This window comes from Chaetodon trifascialis, chromosome 19, assembly GCF_039877785.1.
Source record: "Chaetodon trifascialis isolate fChaTrf1 chromosome 19, fChaTrf1.hap1, whole genome shotgun sequence".
NCBI lineage: Eukaryota > Metazoa > Chordata > Actinopteri > Chaetodontiformes > Chaetodontidae > Chaetodon > Chaetodon trifascialis.
In genome coordinates, this window is record NC_092074.1 from 21,065,602 (window position 1) to 21,092,792 (window position 27,191).

Below are 27,191 nucleotides of genomic sequence, written 5' to 3' on the forward strand. Positions count from 1 at the left end.
TCACACACAGAGCAGATCACCTCACACAGAGCAGATCACCTCACACACTGCAGATCACCTCACAGAGAGCAGATCACCCCACACAGAGCAGATCACCTCACACACTGCAGATCACCCCACACAGAGCAGATCACCTCACACACTGCAGATCACCTCACAGAGAGCAGATCACCTCACACACTGCAGATCACCTCACAGAGAGAGTAGATCACCTCACACAGAGCTAAAGAAAGGTGTGTGTGTAAATATAAATGAACATCAATGTTTTCCAATAAACAGACCACAGATGCAGTCTCCTTAATACAAATGCTGCTCTAAAACATAACTAAACAATGCCTCTACACTACGCTGCATGAATAATTTGGCTTTCATGCTCTCTTGTTCTTATTGCACTGGCTTCTTTAACTAACTAAGAAAACTAAGCTGAACACATTGTTCATTTAATTTCTCCTATGCTGACATGATTTGTATTTAAAGTTGTGAAAGTACATCAGAGGATTTTGGGAATAAACTGATAGACAGTCTCTGTCTCCGTGCAGGTTTCTGCCAAAACGTATTTAGTTCTGAGCCAAATTCCTGCTCTTTAAATGTACTTGGCAATGATGCAGATTGGTCTAAATATTGGCTCAATTTATTCTCCATTTTCTGCAGCCACGACAGCTGAAGTTTAGGCGCTTTGCAGACTTCATGTAGCTGACAAACCACAGTGTGCTCGTCTGTACACACAATGCTCAGGACGATATAAGTTAGGCCTTAGTGGATTTGTAGGCCAGTCAGATAGTAGCTCAAACTAAAATGCCAAAGCCATTATGACTATGGCTGTGAAGCGCTGGTAGGCATTACTCAGGCTGAGAATGCTATAGCTTGCATTTATGTGGGACACATCTAACGGACATTAAATTATGCTTTTGTCATTAAAAACTCGGCGAAGGCAGAGAGAGAGAGTATATTCCCACTGCCTGAGGTCCTGTCTGCTGAAATGAACCTTCACTGTGTTATAAGAAGGCCGTGATGATCATGAAATCACAGTAATTCAATACAATCAGTACTGTCCTACCACATATTTGTCCATCTAAATCCAGAAGATGCATGCGAACACCGAAGCAGAGCAGTGAATGCTGTGGATTATTTTAATGAAAGCTGAGAGAGGCGAGCACTGTGGGAGGAAGAAGATAACAGAGAGGAAGACAACAGGCAACGGGAGAGTCAAAGAATGCTAATTAATTAAGCCATCATCACAGATGCCACCAGAGCTTCCTCACAAAAGACGAATAAAAAAAAGCCTCCTGAAAAAAGCCTGGAAAATACTAACATGACAAGTAATGAGATAATAACAAAGCATTTTTTTCTTTAGATTTTACACCTTTCACTTTCCTGCTATGCAGATTTAATAATACAGACTGCTGAGAGTAATGATGTGCACAGAGACAACACAGAGTCGTGATGTTAAATGGCATCTTGATTTACAAGCCTCAACTATGGCAACTATGGAGTATAGCACAGATCAACCTCCGAATGTGTGGGATCCAGACCAGAACTACCCTGAGAGGGAGTCTCATTTTGGTTTCCCACTGCCCAACATCGACCTCGTTTTTCATTTGTCAGGTGCTTCTGGTCAGAGTTTTGTCTCTGCTGTCAACATTTCTCAATTACATATATATTCAACACTACTGCTGATGTTCTTCAATACAATCATGAAAAGTATATTATTTATGGCCTCTGCCCAGTTATAGTACAGTCTAGCACTCCTACAGAGCAGCTGCACCAACTGCTGCAATATCAGCCTGCATGAGTCTCGGGTCTCACCTGTAAGGCTCAACACCTTTGTTTGTGATATTCCACACAGAGGAATAAAAAGTGTGTCCCGGTTCTAATCAGTTGTAAAACTCAAGCACACCATGGAGCATCTCTCCTGCTGCTAACAGGCTGTCAGCTGAACTGGATGGCAGTGGAGGAGGTCGTAGCAGCGTCTAGTTCAAAAGTATGTTAGCTCACTTTGATAACGCAAAGGAAGCTCCCTCTGATCCAGTTCATTTTCTAGTGTGGTCTTTTTGAGACACAGCTCAGGTTGTGAATGTTCATGTCCTGCCATGCTGTTGTCCTGTTTTTCTCTATACATTGACAGAGGTGAAAAACATCTGCTGCCATGCAACTTTGCATTCACCGTCTTCCTTAAGGACACTTTGACATGTTGACGGGAGATCAACCCTACAATCAAACCTCTACACATCCAGAGCCACAGCTGCCCCAGGATGGACAGAATAACACAGGACAATAATAAAACTCATATAAAGAGACTTTATTATATATAATATACTAAATACCATAAAGGCAAATATGTTCCTTAAAATACTTTTCAATTAAAACATTAATGCACTGAAACAGAAAAGAAATTCTGGGAAAAACAGCTTCAGGATCACAAAAAAAGTTTCATATTTGACTGAGGTGGCGAAGAGATTGTATTGTTAAGACAAGGTGAGATAACAGGCTGATGGAAAGAGGCTTTTCACACAGCGAATAACACCTGGTACCTGTTTGTGCTGTGGAGAGCACCTCTCTGCCCTTATCTGAAAATGTGAGTCAGCTGACTTGTGGTGGAGAAAATATCGCAACGTCTGAATGCAAAGCGCACTAAAAAAAAAAGTACAGTATGAGCTCAGACAGGAGCCTTCGCTGCTGTCACATCTCTTTCAAATCCCACAGCTGCTGATGGAAAACACAGCAGGATGTGTTCGCGCCAGACAAATTCATTAAAATAACAAATGGACCACAGTCGGTGCTCGATTAATTCTGTTATGTTGTCACATCTTAAGGGTGTGTTAGCATAAGAGTAGTGGAAAACACTCAATGTCTCACATGTCTGTTTTGTTAACTTCTCAGAAATCCACAGGACATTTTAATAGAAACAGGATGATTGAGATGACACAGAAAATCCACAATGATGACAGGATCCAAATGGCATTTTATATAATGCTGTAAAACAGCACGACCTCTGACGGCTGTCAAGCACATTATGCCTTTGAACTGGTCTGAGCAGAACTGATGTACGCAGCATTAATGCTCATTTGCTGAGTTCAGACTGAACGACACATGGCTCAGCTACTGTTAAATACAAGACACAAGGCACCCGCTGGAGCCAAAGCGGGAACAGATGTGGCATCATGACCTGATCCGCCTCCCGACCTGCAACAATTTGCCACACAAAGTTGTGGGCTTGGGATGCGTTAAACTCTGGTTACTCATTTGTTTAGATGGGGGCAGCCATTTTTTCATTTCACTCAGCCGCCAGTTAGTCTAATACAATCCTGTAATGAATCCTCCCCTGATGAAGGTTATGAGGTTTTTAAGAGATGTATGATGCACTTTGTAATGCTGTTGAACTGCACTGCATTGTACAGAGAGGTGTTTCTGTTATTTAGCCTACCCTCATGGATGTAAATGGGATGGACAAGGCGAGTCCATGCACAAATCGAGTGGCTGTAGCAGAGAGTCGACCCACACTGCCGCACTGGTACTCATTGTTTAACTTAGTTAAAATCACAAAAGTTTTCGACACACTAAACATTTTAGAAAGGTAAAAACGTAGCTTTGAGCCTCCATTGGGCTCAGATCTTAAAGTCAAGTTCAGCCGGTTCGTACAGAGGAAAGGTCCAGGTGTCAGTTCTAGAAGACCACACGGTCCCAAACACCGCCGGCGTTCTGTCTTTTAGCCTCTCTGACCGGAACACCCGGCGTTCGCTGGCTGTTCTCAACAACAGAAAAAGGGGCATGTTTAGTATGATTAATATGAAGGCTACCCCCACTGGAGCTGGCGCAGAAAGAAGCTGCATTTTTACCCTGAGACGAGCATCTCTGTGTCTGCAGCTTAATCAGCACCTGGATGCTGCACAGATTGTTAGCACACAATGATTCCCTCTCGCTGGTCTTCCTGTATCAGGACCGAGTATCTCCACTTCTCAGCTTACTGCTGACTCAACTCAGCATGCTAGCACCCCCCTGCCAGCCCCGTGCCTCATACAAAGCTGTACAGCAGGAAGAAAACTATCAAAATGTCGTCATTTGTTTTCCCCGTGAAGGTGTTATTGGTTTTCTTTCTCCCCGAGGAATGGAGCAGAGCTGGTGAGTAAGTGTAAAAAGAAGCAGAGATGTACTGACAAAGCTCTCTTATAGCAACTCAAGCAGAGAGGAAGGCTGTTTGTAGCTCTTACAGTAGGTCTGCGTGAACATTACAGAGCTCCACTGACTGGACTGGAGCCCAACACGACTAACAAACTATGTTAGCTGTAAAAAATACAATTTTTCTTTATATACACATCAATATTTATTTTGCCAGACAGTTTAGAACATAATGCGCAGTACAAAAGAGCGAGACTGATAAATGAGCTGCTGAATTAGTTGAGATGTTCTAGCATCGATGTGTAAGTCAGGCAGTACATAAATGCCAAAGATATGTTCATCTCCATCCATCAGAGCCCTCTCGTCTCTTCATCATATAATAAATGGCCCTTTTTCACAGTAGTAAAACAAGCTTCAATCTCGGCACTGTTAAGGTGGCACCTGCGTTGTAACTGCTGTCATCCATATTTATTCGCGAAATAAAATATTGACCCTTTTTTGACAGGAAAGAAAAGAAAAACATCTGTCAAAAGCCAAAACATATGAAGAAGCCGCTCCCGATTATGGGAAACTAAGATTGAAGATTAAAAACGGGATGAATTCATGCCTCAAAAAGCTGTGAATTTTTATGTTTCACTGTAACCCACAGACGGCGAAACCTGCCTTTTAGTACCAAAACAGTCAACCTGAAGAGTCAGTGAGCCAGTGAAGGCACCACGAGTGCAATCGAGGGTGAAAAAGTCTGAGTTTTTGGGGCGACTGGGTGCAGCATGTGAGCAAACGCTAAAACAAACTGGAGAATTTAGTAGAGGTAAAACGGTGAAATAAGGACTAACTTGCTAGAATTAGGGTAAAGCATTATTTTAAGGGAATTGTGAATCCCTGCTGGGATGGATCACAGAGTGGTACAGTCCACTGACCTCGGGGCAGGCGGTCTGTTCACATGTCAAAGCATCCTTGAGCAAAACTGCTCCTGATGGTCAACCAGTGCCATGCAAAGGAGTTCACTGCCCACAATTTAACATTTCGTTTCATACTGACATACAGAGCATCGTGACGCGGCTTATTTTTGGGAACCTCAATTGAGGGACTGTTCATGGATACAATAATCTGACTGAACGTCTTTTTGGCTCATCTAGCGCATCCAAAACCGGATAAATCAAAGTAATTTATCACACTGAGGCAAAAATTCTACAAAAATCCAATAAGGCCACAGAAAAGCAGGCTGTTCAGGATGCAACGTTTAGACCAGCAGCGTCTCCATCAGGCAGTACAACTGCAAACGTTATTATTAGATTAATTTAATTCCAATAAACTACATCGTGACTGCTCTGCACCACAAGAACCAGAAACAGCTCCCTGTTACTGAGCAGTTCAGTGCACCATATTCCTCTCTGCTGTTTGTAATTACGGTCTTTAAAAAGCAGATTTCTTCCTGCATCTGATCTTCAGACCTGCAGCGACTGAACTCTCTGCTGTCATGGTGACACACATGAGACCAGAAAAAATGAGCTTTAAGGCGCATGACGCCAGTTTCTTGGAAATGCCATGCGTGTGCGCCACAGCTCTTCCCACATCTCCTAAAGACTTCCTCCCTGCAAACACCGCTGTCACTCACGCAGACAAAGCAGTTCCATTAAACTCACAATTTTTGAGAATGAATTCACCTTATCTGAGTCACAGATTACTATCAAGCATCGGACGACCGGGCTCTCGAGAAAAATGTAGGACTAGGAGCATTTGAAACTCGGGAATCAGCCTCCTCCTGATATTTAAAGATAAAACGTGAAGTAAGGAGCAGTCCTGGAGCGAAATATTCCCCGAGCATTCACTGAGGACCGAGGAGCCAAAGGGTGCAAATTGAACTGGCACTGGCCTTTCGAGGCATCAGCTGCGATGCTCATTTCCTCTGGCTCTGCCACCACAGCTGAACCCTGCATGTCGGAAAAGTCATTCATCACCCCAAAGCCAAATTTAATATCCCCAAGCCAAACTTAATATCATTAAGGGCACTCGGCCCAGACGATGGCTGGCCATGAAACTCATCGGATCACTCTAATGAGACAATAACACGGGGAAGTTTCATGGGATCTCGTGCCAAATGATGCTACAATGGAAGGTTAACCAGGAAGGCCACCCCCCCCCCCACCCCCACCCCGACTGTCCGCTCACACGCCTCACAATTCATCACAGGAAATCCAATGTACGCTGCAACTGATGACCACGCACATCTTTTTTTTTTTTTGACTAATCAGTCGTTTAATACATTAAATGCTAAAAATGGGCTCATCATGTACTGATCTGAACTCAAGTTTTAAAGCAGTTGAGAGGCTGGAACCTACAACCGGCTGGCAATTTTAATGCAGCTGCGGAAACCAGTGAATGAAACGATGTATGTTCACAGCCATGAACTCGGACAGAATTACTACCAACTGCAGCTCCCTTCAGCTCTGTGGAGCATTTTAAAATCTTTTAGCACACAGTTTTGGTTTAATGATCCACAACGTTACTGTTGTCTCTCATCAACCTGATTCCAGCAGCAGCTGTTTCCATCAAGCCAACTCCGATAAACCCACCGTACACGACCCGCCCGGCAGCAAGCACACACGGCCAGAAAGCGGAGCGTTTTTCAGAGGTTTTTCACAGGAGAGCAAACCAGAAGTAAAAGGAAAGCAGGTACAAACACAACTGTAATGGGACGATCGTGACGCTCTGCTGTCCCACAGACCTCAAACACGTCACCGAGTTCAACTTAAAATCTGCTCAAGTCAAAATCAATTCGATGAACAACAGAAAATCAATCAAATCCAACAATTTGGCTAATTATTTTTCCTAACTGAAAAACTGTTTGATTTCTAAATGTCCTCTGGTTTCAGCTTCTTAAATGTGAAGATTTGCTGCTTTTGTCTAAATTCTGTTGGGCTCTGGGAGACTTTGAACAGTTTCTAACATTTTACAGACAGTAGCCAGCAGTGAAAATAATTAGTTTCAGCTCTACACAATGAATTTTATTGTTTCAGCACTTGGCAGGTTCACACCAAAATCTGCTGCAAATCAGTAAATAATTAAAGTGATTAATCGCTTTTGTTGTTATCGCCTTGTTGGACAGGTTCCAGCTGAGATTTTGTTTCTGCCACACCTCCAGTGCTCTCCAGTAAACCAGCTAAAGAAAATACGGTGAAGACGAGCCGGCGAGCCGCTGACCGCCCACAGTTTGCATAAAGTGCAGACGCTGAGACGGTGACGACCGAGGGTGCATAGTAATGGCGTCAGAGTGGCATTTACACTGCCCAGTGGTTTAGTGTTATTGCTGGGTTTCATGGTGGCTTTGTCCTGAGGGGCTGTGGCTGTTTGGTGTAAGCCGCCGCTGACTGTCACGCCCTCTGACAGGACAGCGCAGCGCCCAGATGGCACGGCTCATCTGTATGCCGCGCTGCTCCAAGGACAGTGGCACCAGGCTGCAGCATCTCTGAGGATGTATGTCAGACAGGAGCGCCGCGCTGCTCCTGATAGAATACTCATGACTTAAACGCCACCGCTCACTACAACACTTACTGTATGTCCTTGAAATAGTGCATCCAAAAACACTCATTCTTTAGATGCTTCCTGTGACAGCTGTGAAACTTCAGTGATTCAGCAGGTGGTAAAATGAAAATAAATGTATATATTAGACCTTCACTGCGATGTCAGCTTTACTGTGCTGAAATCACAGGTTTGAAAACAGCTGAAACAATTACTCCATTAATCAGTCAGTCAATTCATGATGCCTTTGTTAATTATCTTTGGGTTTTGGACTGTTGAATATGGCAACTTCAGGAAGTTTCAGTGCTTTACTGACATTTAATGGACCAAATGACTCAGGCTAGTTTCCTCAAAGCTCTAAATGATGACATTTTGGCAATCTTTTTTTTTTTTTGGGGGGCACCGGGCCTGAAATAAAGGTGAAATACGCAGCGCTACTATGATTCATAATTAATCATAACAGTGAAAATTAACAGTAATAGGACAATGGGCAGTTATATCTCCATGATGTGGGACTTAAAGTCCACGTGTCATCATGTAAGACCTCAAATTCAGAGTTTTAATAGTTCTCCGCTAAAATCCTAAAGGCTTGAAAACCTGTTAGCCTGTTAGCTCGTCGTCTTGCACATGCGTTTCTAGACAAACACCCGGAGGAGCTGTTAAGGTCTCCCAAGTTATGACGCAAAAGATGACAAGAAAATAAGGTCGATCACATGTGAACATCACACAAAGCCCTTCAACCACCGCTGCCTGTCCTCTCCACCTCTGGAACACAAAAACCCAAGTCAGCGAAGACTCCCCGGACAGATGGGCGCGATCTGCCCCCTTAACCACCAGCTGGAGGAGGGTGAAGGCCTGTGTGACGTTCACTACAGCGGCAGGTGGTGTGCTGATAAACTGAAAACGTAATACTTCCCTAATAATAATAATAATTACTACTTAGGAATTTAACTGTAAGAATACAGACAGCTTTGTTAGCTCGAGCCTTCTTGGAGAAGCAGGTAGGAGAGAAGATCTGAAGGAAAAGAGGAAACTTCAAACTGCAGGAGCAGCGATCATGTTAAGATGACCCCCTTAAAGTTAGAATTACAATCAAGTTTTTCAGAAAAATCAAACCCTTTTTATACCATTTATGATTTTTCAGCAAGTCATTCACTGCATTTGCAGTCTGGAATTATCTCTCCATATAATCGTTTGACTGTTAGCTCACGTGCTGCATTCAAATCACTCGCTGCCTGCGAACGCCTCAGTAAGACATGACAAAGCCTCATTCAGACACAGCATGTCATTATCAATCAGGGAAATACGGCAGAAGAAGCAGAATTAATCTTAACAAGAGACATGGTGAATAGCCCGAGTGAGCGCTCTTATTTCTGAAGTTCAAACCGAGGCTCCTCTTCGCTCCGTCTCCTGCACGATTCATACCCTCTCTGCAGCTAGCACTACTGCGCTCTTTGCTGATAGCTTCAATCAGTGTCATTCACCGTGAACAGATTGTAGTGCACGGTGTCTGATGGATACCTGATGAGGCACGCGGCTCAGACGCTAAACGAAAAAGAAAACAAAAACAATACTTATTGTTCAGAATGAAGTCTTCTCAGCAGCTCAGGCGTTTTCGGCTCTGCTCTCAGATGTTGAGCTTCAGGGCAGCTGCAGGCATGTTTGTCCATGCTGTTTAACTAAACTGATGAAAAGCTGCACCTGCCCCGGCCAGAGCCCGAAAAAACAGTCTGGAGCGAAGGAAAACAACCGTCATCAGGACACACGTGAGGAAATCTGGTGCCTGACAGCAGCAATTTAATGCTAAACCAAAAAAACTGCAAAGACTGCAAATCGACCACATATTAGTAATAATTAACATTAACACTTAATGAATTGCCTAATTAAACAGAGCAGCACACAAACACAGCAGACCTGCTGCCTGTCTCACTGATTTGGTCACCATTTGATTTGCATGTACTATATAGGAGCAGACTCTGGTTTGACTGACAGCTTTCACAGCGGCTCAAACAAACTGAACCAAACAAGCAGACTTCATGTTAAAGCACCAGAAAGCAGACAAACCGCGAGGCATTTTATTTCATGTCATGTCACCGGGAAACGTGCTCTGATAGACATGTTAATCCTGACATTAAACGGCACAAACCTGGAGACTGAACTCAAGAGGCAGACAGAGGAGGCATCCGCTCAGCCTTTACGTGTCACTGCCATGACAGCTTCCCATACAAAGGAAATCCTCCACGCTGAGAAACACTTTTCACTCAGCACTATCGATGGGGGGGCAAGGGGTCTGCTGCTGCTGACAAAAGAGCTGAGGCAGGGGTCTGTCCGTGGACTTGACTCAGCCTGGGGAGTGTATGAAAGCTTATACAAGGGGGCGTGTGCTACAGGGTCCCAACAGGTCCCATCAAGCCAAAACCCCTTTCACATCATCATTTGATCCATTGTTATTGTAATAATACTGATTATAGCTGCTTTAAGTAAGGCTTTTTGCAATTAGTTTAACCTTTTAATTCTCTCTCACTCACTATTATCCCCCCCCCCCCGCTTCAAAGAGCGTGTCGTTAAATATAACCTCTCGACTCTGTAACAACAAAATTAGCATGCTGCGATTCGGGAATTGAAGCTTCAACAGTTGCCCTCATTCTCATTCGCTCTGGTTAGCAGCGTGACCTAAGAGAGTAAAATGCTAATGGAGATATAGATGCAGTCTCCTCTACAGTTTTTCCATAATGGGAGGCACGCCGCTCCTCCCCTCAGACCTCCTGCCTGGAGGGAATGAACCGCGGAGAGCTGCAGGAGCGGAGCTGCAAGCAAATAAGACTCCGTCAAGTCCACAGTTATCTCGCTGTCACGTCTTTAGCCTTGAAAGACTGAAGATGAGTGGTGGGAGTGGACGTGGTGGGGGTGGACGTGGTGGGGGGTGGACTCCATGGGCGTTCTAATGACTGCAAGGGCAAAACACTCAGTCAGACACTGGGTGGACAAACCAGAGAGATGGATGGACAGATTGATATATTTATCTTATTTTTTAGGGTTCCACCTATCCGGTTGGTCCCTCACAGCCACCCTAGAAGCAACCTATCACCTCCAGTCCCTCAGACTTCTCTTTGGACCCAAATACGCACACAGCTGGCACAAAGTCTGCAGGAAACAGAGCGACGCTGCTCAGCCTCCATCCTGTAACACTGAAGCACTCAGCAGCCCTTTGTATTTGACTAACAACGACGCTCTGAGTGAAGACTGTGTTTCACTTGTGTGCACATGGACCAGAGATCTGTGGACGGCGCTACGAGGAGACGTGCTCTTGAACTGCTCACAGCTGTTGCGTTCACTGTTGCTGGTTGACATAGACACGCGACAGTTTAACCCTGAACACGAGTGTCTGGTCACTCACATGTTAGGGGGAACACGCTTCCACATTTCATATGCCGCAGGGGACGTGAGCCCCCCCATCCACCCATTATGTCTGTGTGCGTTCAAATGCCAAACCATCACATTAACAGAGGTCTACGCCTCCATGTTGGTTCATTTAAATTCTCCAATTAAAAGTCTCCAGAATGCACCAAGGCCAATGACCGCGATCCGCCTGTGTATGACAGTCTGTGGAGAACTGAGCCTCCAGACTTTGCTTATAAATAGCCATTACTGCTGGTTTGTTGGAGACAATAGCGCCACAGCAGCACAAGGCTGTTCTGCATTGTCAATATCTCCAGTGAACAGTGGGTTCAGCTATTTTCTTTCTTCGACTTGGCCCTCAAAAATGCAGTGTTGATAAAATTCTCTTTTTGGCATCGGCCGCCTCGAGAGGCTCTCTCGAGGAGGAGGAGGAGGAGGAGAAAAACAGGCGCAAGAGCATGACCGACCCTGCTGAGTGGGAGGGAAGCTCAGCGGGAGGGGTGACGGGGGGGGGGAATCATCTGTATCCTTTTCCTTTTTTACACATTTCCATTTCGAAGGACCCCCGGCGGCTTGACACTCAGCTCTGCCTTTCACAGGAAGCAGGCCGGCCAAATGCAGCTCTCGCCTGGCCTGTGACTCAGGCGGTCTCCAGAGGCACCGAGAGATGTTTGAATACATGGCAGACAGGAAACTAGTGGGACGCAGTATTGATTACGGTGGTACAGGAGTGGCCGTGGAGCAGAGTCAATAGGGCAAACTGTTTTCACCTGAAGCCCTGCACAAAAGGCGGCTGGCAAGGAGCAAAAAGGTGAAATGAAAGAGTCTATGGGAGAGAGAAAGGGAGACTGTGGGGGGAGAACAGCAGAGAGAGTATGATGGAGAGATTCATGATCTCAACACGGTCTGAGTGCAAAACCACCTGTTTACATGGACTGTAATGTGTTCATAATACTTCACAGTGCACCGCTGTTGAAAGGGAAGCGAACAACACAGGCACAAACACGAAGAACACATCCCATCATGAGGCGGCGGAGGGAAGCAGAAAAGGATCAACACTGTCTGCGAGCCAAAAGAGACAGACGCAGAAGAAGAAAAGCAGGACGGGAGCGAAGGAGGAGGTGTGGTGAAGCAGTGGGGGTGTTTACCTGGAAGGCCTGCCAGAGCTGAACAGCCAGAGTGCTGATCTGAGAGAGGATGTGACGAATGAGAAAGGACTTTGACATACTGCAGCTCCCCAGCGTGATCAGGCACTCCATCAGCGTCTCTGCAGCCGGGAGCTGAGGTTTGGAAAAACAGCACTTCACTAAAGGAGATTCCTCAACGCTTTCTTTTTGCTAACCTTTACAGCTTCACATGAAGGATGCAATATCTGTAAATGAATAGATTTTAATTCTACTCATCCCAAACTGGTTACAATAAATATGTGCTGACAGTGCATGTCATACGGATTAAAGACACCAAACAGCTGCACGCTGCATGTAAATAAGACAACATGAACACCAGTCCAGCATGAGACTATGACCATTTTGATTAGAGATTCATTTACCAATGTTTTCCTGATTAACCGATTAAAAATGCCATAAAAGTACCATTTCTAAGAGATCTTCAAATGTCTTGTTTTGTCTGACAATGATTGGAAACCTCAAACTATTAAGTTTACTTTGATGAGGAAAAGCAGCTGATTCTCACGTTTGAGAAGCTGGAACAACCAAATCTTTGACATCTTTACCTTAAATACTGCTAAAAATTTTAGTCGTTATCAGATTCACCTCCTGTTGATCAACCAAGAAATAACACAGTGAGAACCAGAAGAAAGGTCAGAGGTATTCACTCTTTTCATAGAAAATGCACAGTGTCAACAGCCCCAGCGCTAAAGGACAGGTAAATCCACACCTATCACAGCATGAATATTAGCATTAGAATATTAGCATTAGTATTAACCATGAATACTGGCTCTTTATTGGTCATTATAAAGCACTTTTTAATGCCATATTCTGGGGTCGGTGGATTAAGATCATAATTCACGCACAACAACTTCCTTATGTACCATCAGTAAGCAGTAATTAGGAGGTTCACTGTCGAAAGCTGCAGTTATCAGGGATTACTTTGAGTGGTGGATTAATACGTAATTTGGTGCTCTAACCAGTACTTCAAGGAGCAGGACAGTGTGTGTGGGATTGAGTTTAACAGCGTGGCGCACTGTTTTTAATAGCTTGTGGAACAACAACGGAGCTCCAGACAAAGAGGAAGACGATAGATCAGGCTTTGATACACAGTATTTGTCAGTCACGTTCACTGTTTTGGGTCTTTTCATGGGATTTGTTGACAAGGAAATAGTTTCTACACCCTGACGCCCAGCACACAGTTGGCTGCTGCCACAGGTTTGAAGCTCTGTGATCCTGGGTTAGCATGCACGCTCACATTCAGCAACAGCCTGATTCATATTCACTCAGTTTTTCACAGTTTCAAGCGAGAGCAGGCCAGCGCATCCAAACTGTCCTCTGTTGCCGTGCCAGCAGGCAGCTCCACGGCAGCAGCTGCGGATAAATTGTTTGGCTCAAGGGCATCATGACCATTGTTGCTTTTTAATTTGGGCTGGGAAATTCAACTAGTAACCTTGCCCGCAACTGAAGTGCAGAGCTAAAACAGATGCTTAAAGCTGATCAGATGGGCGTGTTTGGCCGCGTTCCTCAAACGGAGAGCGACTGAAAGATGAACAAAAAGGAAAAAAAAAAACCCTTAAATTCAATTTGCTTTGTATTGCCTCTGCTGCTGATTACGCCTGAGTGCCGAATGCTACAAGGACATCATGTGAAACTGTCTGCGTGATTATCCTATCAAGAGATTAATTCATAATTTGGAACAAATGAAGGGAGGAGATGTTATTCAGTTTTCCTGACCAGCTCGTCTCAGGCTGCAGATTGATGAGGCTTCCTTCCCAGCACCTCTTCGCCCTCTGATGCCTGATCGGAGCAGCTAGTTCTGCTGCTTACACGGAGATGGGCACAAAAAAATAAAGCACCAATGAAATGGATTCTGCTTTCTCGCTGCATCCATCAGCTGATTCACCTTCCACTCAACACTCATCCTTTGACTATTCTTGATAATCCTGTTGGCTGCAGTATCTATGATCATATCGACCAAGTGATTAACAGAAACCAGGGCCGAGCGACACAGACTAATTTCTATTTAATATTTTCTTTTCTTGAGCGTAACATGAAGTCTGACATATTTAAACGTCTCAGTCATAATGTAAATAATTCCAGAGTTAGACGTGAAAACATTCTGGCTGTAAACGCCGTTTTCCCAACTGCTTCTCTGACGTCCTCACTGTCAAACCTCCCAAGATTCAGCGAATTACAACCAAACCAGAGACGGTGACGGTGGAAAGATGAACCAAGGCAGTTTTGGTGGGTTTGAATTTGTTCCTGTTAAGTGTGAATGAGGTGTGTCTTACGGTGATAAAATCACTGATTCTGTGAATGGAGTCTGGTGGTTTTGGCCGGAGTCGTTTCAGGTTAAACTGAAGGATCGTACTCTTTAACAAAAGATATCTCTGCAGGGGTCCTTTCCATAATGTTCTCAGACATTTATTTTCACACTCTGAATATATCACAGCACATTTTGTGCTTAACACTGTAAACAACCAATCAAAACTGTTGGTATATTATCATGTTTTTGAGCTCAGGAACGTATGGAGCACGCTGCAGGAGACACCGCCAACTACAGTACCCTCTCTTCACTTAGGGGTTAACATCCAGAACAACGGCCTGTTTAAATAACTTCTAATCTCATTCTTCATGTTTACGGGCACATGCTGGAGCCATAACCGTGACGGGTAGCATTGTCTGAAAAATAATAGAGTGATAAAAGGTGTACTTGAGCGCTCTGTTTGGGGCCGAAACGCATGAGGCGAGCTGGGTGCAATATACGAGAAGGTAATAAAAGTTCTTCCAGTAGACAAAAGGATGACACAGTAAGATGAGGCGGGTTTGAGGCTATATGAGGCCAGCCAGACACTAAACTGTCCTCCTCTGTGAAAGGTTATTACATGAAATATGCCTGCAGTTGAACGCAGCGGGAGAGTGACATTTGAATGACGCCACTTGGGATTCAGGATCTGCAATTTCATCGTCTGGGCTCTTCATCTTGTCCAATCTCCTTCCTCCTAGACGGTAACAACTCCTCCAGGTGCGCCTGAGAAACGGAGGCAGAAATAGGAGCTCTCTTTGTGGACGTGAGCGGCTCTGGAGGCAGGACCCGCTGCTGGGTAAATTGCTTGCGGCATTACTCCTCGAGATGGAACGCACTTTGGCTGTAAGCACTTTGCTGACACTTTTTCACGGTTTGACTCTTAAGCTGCGGCTTTAGAAAAGGGATGAAAAAATCACGGTGGGTTCCCTACAATATCGAATTGTCTAAAAGAGCAACCCTTCATCTGTAACTAACGGTGAGCAGCTCTGCAACCTCATGTGCACTGACTCTCCTGGACTGACTGACAGCCCCCTTCCTTTACAGGAAAAATGGCACGTCACATAAAATAGAGTTACAGCATAATAGTATGGACACACTCTCCTCTCCTCTCATCTGTACACCCGCGGCTGATATAACGCAACACTTCAGATCAAATCTGGGAGTCACAGCACAATGTGCTTAGTCATGTCTTCATACTGTCAGATGCACGGAAATACACTGGACGAGTTCATCGAGACGCTGTATCCCAGACAATCTTATCCCTCTCCACATGGAAAATTGTTTTTGAACAGCGCGTTTGACAGATTAGTCTGGCGTCAGAGTGTTTTAGAATCGCGTCCCAGAGGTCGTCTTCCCCTGCTGGCACGCCTTGATCTTTTCAGGAGTCTTTCCAATATTATAATTACCCCCGCCCTTCATCTCTGACCTCGCCTCCATATCTGACCGATCCTGAGCAATCAGTCTGACTGGCAGCGCAATGGAGCATTCGCTGGACGTCAGGAATATATAGAGTTCATTAACGGGGATCCTCAAAGTCGTGATTGGGCAACTTGGACAGAATGCAAATTTTTAAAGAAAAAAATCGCGCTGAACCAAAATCACAGCATCACTGAACAGGTTGAAATGGATTCAAATGTCGACTGTTTGCATGAGATGTTGAACAGTTAAGCAGCTGAAGTGTCAGTCGAGGCTGAACAAGTGTCTTCTGAAGTGTAATCACCTGAAATTTCAATTTCAAATTCAAACCCTTTGCATAAATAGTTTAAGTGCATGTAAACTGCCGCGAGCTGTATTTGAGCTGTCAGCTGAAGAGTAAAAATTAGCTGAAGCGGCAGTTAACGTGTAGATGCTAAAAGCCTTTGAAATGCAGAAGTGTAGCACCTGGGCGATTTAAAATGCTGGTTTCCAACTGTGGCTTTCCAACGACTGCAGGAAATAACTAAATTCTGGATATTCTGGGTAAAAATACTACACAACTAATTTGGCCTAAATTCTGGCCCTTGGACAGTGTAGTAGATGACCCCTGTCTTAAAGGCTGGGAACAGGATTTGACTAACTCAGACTGCTGATGCCTCATGTTAAGATAAACATTTAAATGCATCGCAAAATCACTCATCTTTTCACAATCAGACTATTAGCAGTGCTCAGATTCTGTAGCTCTTTAGCCCATTCATCAGTTTGGTTCAGAAATGTTTAAAATATCTGTCTTAAACATCAGGTTTCAGGTCCAGCTCTTCAGAATCAATGTGAGTTGTTTTTTTTTTTCCAAAGATACCATTTGGGACTGCAGCTCACCCACCAGACACGGGGTCATCCATAATAGAAAAGACAGAGAGACCAATTTCTGCAGGCATGGTGTGGTGTCATTAGACCAAAATGCAATGCAGCCACGAGGTGCTGCATTTTGAGTAACAGGCACAGCTGAGATCAGTGACCCGCATCACCCACAGCTGAATGACCACATTTAAAAGCCATTTCTAAGCCTGTATAGGCCCACATTTAACACCGAGCAGCGAGTTCACCCTCCGTCACTGAAGCCTTGTCAAAACACAGACTGGGCGAGAAAATAAAAGGAAGCTCACTAAAACGAGAAGATGACTCAGGCTGAAGGACGGTGAGCACATCACAAACATTAATTACACGTGCGCTGAGCATCACAGATGAGTGACATCAAACAGCGCTGCTATCAAAAAGACAGTTCTTACTTTAAACAGTGTAATCTGGCTCCAAACACAGAGCTCACTCTATAAGGTGCTTTGATGAAAAGGAATAAATTCACAGCCAGTTCTTATGGGAGCGTGTCATAAAAGGACAACAGAAATGATTACAGATGCAGCTCGTCTGTTGCTCAATGGTGCTCACGCTGTCTGTGACCTGTTGAACGGCATGTTTTTATCAAGTGGGATGGAAGAAATTAATGGGGAAGATTCCCGTCACGTGGAGAGTCCGGCTGTCTTTGCAGAGCTGGTTGTGTGAGGGTTAAAAAATACTCCAAATCAATACTGAATATACTTGACGGGTGGGGTTAGCAGGAGGCATCCTGGAGATCACTGTGGTGCAGGTTAGGATATTAATATTACCCACAGTGACTTTGCTTCCATCCTTCCATTGACTTTACTTAACACAGAGCAACAGTGGGAAAGTTAGACTCCCGCAGTGCAATAATTAGCTCTTTTCAGTCAGAGCTGATCACAGCCGAGATGACTTTGCTCATTTCTTCAACGATCGACGCAAGCATCAGAAACTTGGAGGAGAAAGTAAATGCAGCCGCTCTGACCAATCACACGTTACGTCCACTGAAGAAGTCTGCAGGTCAGCTGCCCCTCAACGGTCGGCCATGACACACTGTAACCGATCCACAGTAAATAAAGTTTCTTTCAGCATTTTGACATCTTCTTGGTCTTTTTCTGGATTTGGTGGCCAGTTTTCTTGATGATTCTTCACAAATGCCATCAGTTCTCCTTTGGGTTTGTACGCTTTAGCGCCCGTTACCTAAAACAATTTTCCACCTGGGCGGACAAAAAAAAATTCTTTTGTATTATGAATAATTTAAGTTTTTACAAGAATCCCTGAAGCAACACCCCCACCCTCATGTCCCTCCATAATAATCACACTTTGAGTCCCACCAACAGCATTTACCTTCTTGTGATCGCTTGTTTCATCTGTCCTATAAGGCTGAGACACTTGCCTCTGTGTGGACACTGAGACAGCGCGGTGCTGTGCTAATGGACGTGAATTTAAATAATTCAACGCCCTCATCACCGCTATCATCAGTTAACTACTAAACCTCTCTGCGAAAAGGAAACTTTCTGCACCATTTGTCCTGACAAACAGAGGGAGTTCGCCGTGAAGAGGAAACTGCCTGCAGCCATGTTAAGTGGGTGAGCCGTTCTCTGAGCGTTTAGTACAGCACAAGACGGGATAACTTCACCCTCGTCAACTCAGGCTCTCTTTCATCTCCATTCCCAGGCTGCTGAGGCCTGTCATGACGGTAGCATGTGCGAGGCGGTTAGTGACTTTGACGACGCGCTGCAAAAGCAATTTTACACTTTACGGGCTCAGTGAGATTTGAATGATGAGAAAACCCTATAACACTGCGCTCCTCTGTTGTAATGAAAACACTCACATCATTTGAAAGCTAATAGAGGGTTAAGCTGATGTCTGAATGTGGTTTCTCACAGCAAACCGACGACAAGCTGCTGTTTGTTCAACGTGTGCATCATCCAGTATTGTCCGAGTTTGACTGTCCTGGATGACAATTACTTCTAAAAATAAGAAAATTAACTGCTATTAATTCAATATATTGCATGATATACAGTGTGCTGTATGCTTTAGTGCTGAAACAATTAGCCCTGCCCCTCTTTAGTCACTGCATCTCTTCATCTGTCCACTCTATCACTGCATATATACAGATTACAGTGATAATGGTGGAAAATTTACAACCCAAATGTATCAGACTTTGGGCTTTAACGCAGATTTTTTTGCTTGTGGGGACCTCTCTCCTCCTCTCCATCTGTACACGTTTACATTACTGACTTGGGGTCTTCCCAGAAGTCACTGCGCTTCCTCGTCTCGCAGGTTCCATGAATGCACCTGAATAGAAATTCATGGCTGCTCCTACTGCTACTATGATTATTATTGTATACACAGTACTCTTCTGATATACATACGCTATCAAATACTGCACTTCTGACTGATGGTACACTTGTCTGGTGCCTCTCCCATGGACACTGGGACCTCGATGCAGCTGCTGGAGTGAGAGGTGTTTCTAAAATATACATTTTTCACAAAATAGTTACTAATTTGTCCAGTATTTTGTTTTATGAACTAAATATTTCAGCCCCAGCTGTGCCTCATGTTTAGTGTTAATTATCAAATGTTAGCATGCATGTTACCTGTTGGCACCGTCATTGTGAGCATTTTAGCATGCTGACATTAGCATTTACTTCAAGGCATCGCTGTCAGCATGTACAGCCTCACAGAGCTGCTAAACTCTTAGACCAGTTTGTGTTGGATGGGAGAAAGAAACCCCTCTAAACTCTTTGGAAACCATGCATGTCACTTACTAAAGCCTTGTGCACATTACTCCTGCTTGTTGAGAAGCACAAAGCTTGACAGAGCTGCTGTGCTAAAATGTCAAACATCCTCAGATTCCAGCTTCTCTAATGTGAGGATCTGCTGCAGGTCTCTGCTGGATAACACTGAACTGAATGTCTTTGGGTTTTGTGGCTGATCATACTAATATTTCACTGCTTTCTGTCCTTTAATAGAATGATTAATCAGATGCAGCCTGAGTGTTTTCTCACCCTACTTACAGTTGCTTTTGAATGCATAAAGATCATGTTTACACAGAGAGCGTATTTGGCCCATTTCACTCCAATCAAACTCCATTTAGTTCTAAGCGGACAAATGATCAATTTTTACATTTGCCTACAAGCTCTCAGCAGCAGCTGCTGAATACATTAAGCTGAGTCAGCACATATTTTTACACAAACACCAATAATCCTCTCTTGCCTTGAAAATAGAATATTATGAAACTTTAATGATGCTCAAGGGAAATCAGGTAGTATTAAAACTTCATTTGGGTAAAGTTAATGGAGCTCTCCAACTACTGCAACTGTCACGTCAGCCCCTTAAGCCTTGTTTGCAACGGACTTAAATTACCCAGGGGATGTTCAGTGGTAACAACAGCATGAAAAACTTGTGGCCAATAAGGTGATTTTATCCCAGAGAAGTCTGCAGAGTCCACAGAGTAAAACCTGGAGCAGTTTCTGCAGCTAGAACCCAGCCAAGGTTTCCTCTCTTTGTTTTTCCTTCCGGCTAGCTGCATGGCTAACCGAGCTAACTAGCTAACAGCAGCTACACTTAGCAGCATAGCGTTTACTTTAGCAACAAGTAAAGCCACAGTATCTGTCCATCAGGCTGCTAGTTAGTAGTCACTGGTTACTTTAGCTTTAAGTAAAGTTATTTGTCCAGAGTTGAGACAGAGTTGAGAGATTTAAATCAGCGAATAAAGTTAAAAAGTTGTGTTATTTTTTAGTTATATATGTGAGGCCCAACCCCCAGAAACGCTCTTCCATCCATGGCAGTGGAGTGTTTCATTGGACACAAACTCAAAAACACCATTAATAATACTTAATTAATAATTAATAAAACAACATTTTGTCATTGTTGGCCCAGATACTGGCATTTAGATGAGAGATGCCAGCATGATGAGGCTGAAGAGACCACAGTCTTATACATTTGCTCCTGATAGACAGCTGAAAGATCAGAAACCAACAACGATGAGGAGAAATAACAGCCATGGGTGAGAAACTGAGGGCAGGTGTCTCAGCGAGTGCCCAGCGTCAGCTAACGCATGCAGGCTCAAAGCTAGTGCTGCTCTTGTTGAATTCAGTATGAATTTCAACCTATAAGGTGCTTTTTAAGATCTGGCACAATCATCTTCTTGTCATCTTGTTCCCTCCACAGCTGAGTAAAACACATTAAAACTACATCCATGCACATGTGGCTTTGTGGCGAGTTAATACGAATGGTAATTAAGCAACGTGGGCACTAAATCTAGATTTTCCATCTATTTGATGACATAAACAAAAAGTCAGATGTGGAGATCAGAGGAAGCTGGAACTGCCGCAGGATTGTTTGTTTATATGTTAATACATCTGATCAAAAAGGCCAGATCGACTTCTCCCTTTAATGAACTGCTCCGAATGATTTGGGTAATCTTCCAGCTGTGGACATTGATAAGGACACACTGTGTGTATACACATCCCCTCCCCAGAGATCCCATTACTCACCCTGCTGAGCTGATTACAGTGCAGCAGCATCCCAGTCAGCTCCCTCAGTGACTCCTCCACCCGTCTCATGAACTCTGCAGACGGTAGCTTCTGAGAGCAGAAGAGGTCCATCGCTCGGGCTGTGACCCGGCAGGCATGCGGGACGAGGTCTGGGGGTCCAAGTGCAGGAGGATCCCTGCACGCTGCCACCAGCGAGTCCAGGAGCTGGCACACAGAGTCCACCAACACTGACCCTGCATCCCCGTCAGGGCGGAACCAGAGCGACTCCAGGACGCTGTTGGTCCGCTCTGCTCGGTGGAGGGCACACAGTGACTGGAGGAACTGCACATGAGGAAGCACGGCCCTCCCACGAGGACATCTGTGGTGGCTGCAGGGAGCTGGAAGCTGAGGGGACGAGGCGGCCGGTCGGGGGTCCTGTTGCAGAACTTCAGGAGTCTCTGAGTCACAGCCTGGTTCAGGGTTTGCACTGCACGCCTCACATTCTGGACCAAACAAGTCCTGCGAAGAAGAGTCCACCGCCTCGTGGTGATCTGGAAGTCCAATGAGGAGCCTGGTCAGTAAACAGCGTCATCACTCATCATTAAGACACATCAGCGTTAAGCTCTTAATAGAGGCTGAGGAGGAGCACGGGGTACCCCGACCTTGGATGTCAGAGGAGGTTCAGACTGTCCAGTCGTACAGATTCGAGGAAATGGGTATGCTGGTTGTAAAGTGGTTCTGCCTGGATTTTGGTGTTCAGAGCAGAGGACATGATAGCTAAAAAGAGCCATCCACGCCTCTCCTTCTGACCCTGGCAGCGTGGGCGTCACGAGGCTATTGATAGGATTGTTTATCAGGCAGCCTCCATGTTGAATCTTTGTGTAGAGTTTTGCTTCTCGGAGTCAGATCTGCAATAAAGCACCCGACCACGGAGTGCTTTTATGCATCACCCTTCCTTTTTCTATATTTGTCCGGTGAAATCTGGCTTTTCACTCACGTTAAGAACGGCTAAGATTAACGAGCACGTCACAATAAAGAGGCACAAAAAGGGTCACAGAGGGAGAAAAGTGCCACCGTGAAAAAGTGAACTGACAAATTCAATTAACGAAAAAGGTCAGACGGTAGATGAAACCAGATCAAAGAAGACCCCCTTCGTAAAGGGGCTTTTGCTGTATCACTAATATGTGCTTCCAGGATTCTCACACATTTCAGTAAGTCGCTCTCGATGCTTTTCAGGTGAGCATGAAACTTTCATCCTTAAGCCCCTAAAATCCCACCGGTGGGCTTCTAGAATCAAAATTATAGCGGCTGCAACTCATAACTGGATGAACAGGTGGACCTTGGTTATCACTTTCACAGGCTGCGGTGCTAAATGTCTCCCCTCAGCCCTTGAGGTTTTAGATTTAGGGGGACGAGTGTTTTCCTTGAAACAATTGCTATCATAAAGGCTGCACTATTTATAACCGAGTGTGTTTTATAAGGAGTGGGGTGTTGTTTCAAAGTGACAGATTCTCTGCTGGGGAGCGCTGAAACCTTTTCCCAACAAATGAATTATAACATAATTTACACCAGTCGTGATATTTGGCAGCAGCTGGTTCTTCTCTGACAAAGGGAAAGATGAACACCAGCAAGAGGAGCCTTAAAATACTGGAGATACGGAAAGCTGCAGATACAAATACACACTGTGTGTATCTGAGTATGAAAGTGAGCTCTTTGCATTGTGCGCAGAGCTCACAAAGTTAGATTTAAGACATTTTTAATGCCACGTAAAATGCATTTTAATACATTTTTCATGGCCATAGCGGCCAAAGTATGAAAAATATCAAGGAAAACCAGTCAGAACAATATGGCCTGGAGTTATTTACCAATTTACTGACATTTAAATCACATTTTTGTCAGCAATAGCCAGCTGAAATATAACAATAAACCCAAATAACATCATTAATTAATCATGAAGTACATTGTGAAGCTGGAATGGCAGCGGAAAATAAATGGATTAAATAACAAAAAACTAATTAATTTAAGGTCCATATGCCAATTTCACATTAGACCAGAGGTCTGAAACAATAATACCGACGACTCTCCAGCCAGCTTTTACTAAAAAACAGTAAAAACTTAGAGAGGCGTCATTTGTGGTGCTGTTGAATTGTTATACTGGCAAGTGTTTCATTCGTTCATTCATTCATTCATCATGTAATTTGTCCACACCACTCATGTCAGCGAGGATGGAGTAAACAACAGAAACCCCTGCCAAAGGAAAACCTGCACCAACGTGAGCATTTTATTATAGTAATCAGGAGCCAAACGCTGGAAAGCTGTCAGCATTGTTTTTCAAGCCGTTTGTCAAAATCTGTGCATCATTTGGAAAAAACAGGATAGTTCCCATCACGTAGAGCCAACATCCTGTTTCATATCTATTCTATCTCACTCCTGCCACCTTAAGAGAGGCAGAAATGGTCTGACGTGACTATTTTTACTGAGCACAGGTGGAGCGGTAGCTATGCAGAGTCAATGTTCAGCTGAATCCAGGCCATAATAATCTGAGCGGCTCTAATTGCAAGTCAAGGACCCTAACAATGCCAAATGTGGTCTTCAATGCTCTGAAACTGAATATTAGAACAACAGGAGAGCATTTACACAAACTGTATGAGCTTTCTTTAGGGAGCAGCATGAGAGGATGAACAACACGGGCTCATTTCATGATGTCACGGTACATCATGTGACCCACAGCTGGTCACTCTGTCGCTGGATGATGCTGCTGGAGCACTTCCTGTGGACAACGGCTGAGACTGACTCCTCGTGAAAAACAGTTATGTCCACTAAGCTAGTTAGCTGGCTGGCTAGCAACCTTGAGTGAACGAAAGACAGCACTCACAACGTCCCCACCTGACATTACAAGGAGGACCTACAGATGGCGACATTTCCCCAGTAACAGTACTTTGGCTCCATTGATTAGCCTGTCCAGTCCAGAGATTGATGGGAAATGACCAGTTACACATGTCAGCCTGTGGGCCCATTTGTGCACACACACCCCGCTAACAGCGTCGCTAACTAGCAAACGAAGTGCGCAAAGTGGAGCTAGTGGGCTCACCGGCACAGATCACGCTGCTAAGTGAGGATGGATGAGCTAAAAGTCAAGCAGAGAAGCTAGCGCTGACAACCAACTGCTGGACAGCTACATCACAGCTACCTTCACTTCATCAGCGCTGACTGGGAGATGCAGTCTGGATCGTCCTCAGCTCAAAATTAACCAGTTACCTATTAATGAGCGTCGGGCTATCAAAGGCAAAATAAACCAAAACTGACATGGCCATTTCAAAGATGTGAGGGAAACTGTGATGATTTTTCACTATTTTCTGACTTGTTACAGACTTGTCACTCAAGTTGCTTCACAGCAGCTCTGCTTCCACTCCGCACTCATCAGCTCCAACAGAACTCACATGTCGTTAAGACTGTCGTGTTTTTATATTGTGAAAACTGGGCCATGAAATATCGCTACGCCCTGACAGGACACCAGTGTGCTGGGAAGAAATATGGAGTCTTGCTTGCACATCACACATCGGCCGGGTCGAAAAGAGGGACAAGCAGCGATAAACCTGACAGCTCAACATTCATGAGCATTATGTATGTAATCATTAGCAGCCTCGTGTGCCAACCTCAGCTCCCTCAGCGCCTGAGCTCCTCTGAGGAGTCATGTCGAGGCGGGTGTCCTTGAGACGTCCTCTCCTCAGACTGAAGGCATCAGGAAAGTCAGTCTGCGCTTGTGTATCTTTATAAACTGTCAGCTCTTTTTTTTTTTTTGACTCCAGCTCACCTTTCAGCTGTTAAAACCGCAGGTCGCTGAATGAATTACTCTGAAACTTTGACTTCTTCAAGAGCGAAACCTTTTGCAAACTACAAGCTGTTTATGATAAACAGAAAAGTTTTGCCCACAAATCACACTCTGTCTACCCAACAGGGGATGAATGCAGCCAAGTACATTTACTCAAGTACTACTACTTAACTGTACTTAACCACTTTCTATATTGTAGTGTTTACTTCACTACATTTATCTGAGAGCAAAACGTATGCAGAGCTTATAAATATGATGTGAGACTCTGAATGCGTCCTCCTACCTGCTGCCTCCGCGCTGCTCCTGCTGCTGCACGTCGCTCTGCTGATCAGCAGCTCCTGTCGCAGCCTCAGCACCTCCTGCTGCAGCTCCTGGCCTTTCTTCTTCCAGCCTTCATCCTGGTCCTTCAGCTTGCAGGCCAAAGCCTCAGCGTACTCTCTGCCGCTCACACCTGGCGGCTTGCTCTTTATTATGGCCACTGCCAGGGCCACTTTGGCTTTCACGAAAAACCACTCGGCTTGACTCGCTGCTGAAACACAGTGAGAGGGCACATTTTAAGGGAAGTCCACCAACACAAAATCCACACATTTAACCACAAAGCACAAGTTGTACAAAACACAAATGTATGCATATTTGACAACAAGCTGGCGTCTGTTTCATCAACACAGTTTAGTTTCTGATCTCAGTTTCAGCAGGCTCAAGTGTCGCTTCACAAAATATTTCAATTGTGATAAATTACATGAATCATAAAGCAGTTTGGGGGAGTGTATTTGATTTAAAACACTTTATTAGTCTGAAGCTTCCCAACCTGTAACCAAAACAACTCTAGCTAGGAGCTCAACTCAGAGTCCTTCTGATAAAACCGCTCAAATACTGAGAGACACTTTTCTTTATTTAGGCAACAGACCTAGCTTACTAAATACACCGTGCGTCCATTATCGGACATCACATTAATTGTCTTCACATGTCAAATCTTCAGACCAGTTGTGTCCCTGATATGTGACTGGACTGGAGAACATTTTATTACGATACACAAATTATTTCGCATTAACCCCTAAAATTAATTTGTTCTGTGTTTACCGACGCACAGGTGCGTCCAGCTAAGCTAGCACCGTAATGTTACCGTTAGCTAAAATAAACTTGTGGTTGGTTTGTTTGTTTGTTTGTTTGTTTGTTTGTTTGTTTGTTTGTTTGTTTGTTTAACCAATTCAATCAGTCTGAATTCACATCTGTCTCCAGATCACAGCGGAAAGTATCACTGCTGAAGGAAACAATAACGTTAAATTACTCAGCTATAGTTTAAACCATGACAAACTAAGTTAGAGCTAGCTAAAGTTACCGAATGTGGCTAACTAGCTTAACCGTATACAAACACAACAATTCAGACTGTTGAACAAACGAGTTCTGCCCTAAAAACTGTTCACGTTAACTGTCGAACTGATCACCTTTTAAATGACCGTCCTTACTCTCCATTGCTCGACGCCTGCTCTCAGCTTCCCCATTAAAAGTTTACAATCTTCAAGTTTGGGATGCTAATTTCACTTTCAACAGGTTTTACGGAGAAATCTGCGACCCATCTGATCCGGTGACGGTCCGCCAAGAAAGCGGATGGACCGTGAACGCATCATTCAAATCCGTGACCGTGAAACGTGTTTAAAATATTAAAAACAATGACAGTTAAAGTGTTGATAAAGTGTGGTTTGTTTGTTTGTTTTTTGTTTGTTTTTTATTTTTATCAAATCAATCAAATAAAATCAAAGTTTATTTTTAAATTTAGCAAAAATATACTGGTATTTTTATTTATGAATTTATAGTTGTTGCAGCCTAGAGTACCTTTATAATCTCTATAAATATTCTATAAAACAATCGATAAATGGTTAAAACAGTTGGCTAAACACAATGGTTAATAAAATGGATAAATGGTTGAAACTTGCAGCGTCTGACACTCCATGTAGTTGTTGACAAGGTCACCTGGTGAAATGTGCATCAGCAGACAACAAAACACTGATAGAGGAGAAACACAATAAGCTCACTGTCGACACACACTGACTGATTCACTGCTGGAGCAT

General features: G+C 44.2%; 1 protein-coding gene across 1 annotated transcript in view; it reads right to left on the bottom strand.

Moving 5' to 3' along the window:
• The window catches only part of mei4 (meiosis-specific, MEI4 homolog (S. cerevisiae)), a 40,946-nt gene extending 14,351 nt beyond the window's left edge, over positions 1 to 26,595 (bottom strand). The window contains exons 1-5 of the mRNA XM_070987994.1: positions 26,568 to 26,595; positions 25,406 to 25,651; positions 21,312 to 21,841; positions 12,186 to 12,317; positions 8,709 to 8,711 (exon numbers count right to left, since the gene is read on the bottom strand). Coding sequence (XP_070844095.1) covers positions 8,709 to 8,711; positions 12,186 to 12,317; positions 21,312 to 21,841; positions 25,406 to 25,651; positions 26,568 to 26,595 — 939 coding nt within the window. The remainder of the gene's footprint in view (positions 1 to 8,708; positions 8,712 to 12,185; positions 12,318 to 21,311; positions 21,842 to 25,405; positions 25,652 to 26,567) is intronic.
• Between the last annotated feature and the right edge of the window lie 596 nt (positions 26,596 to 27,191).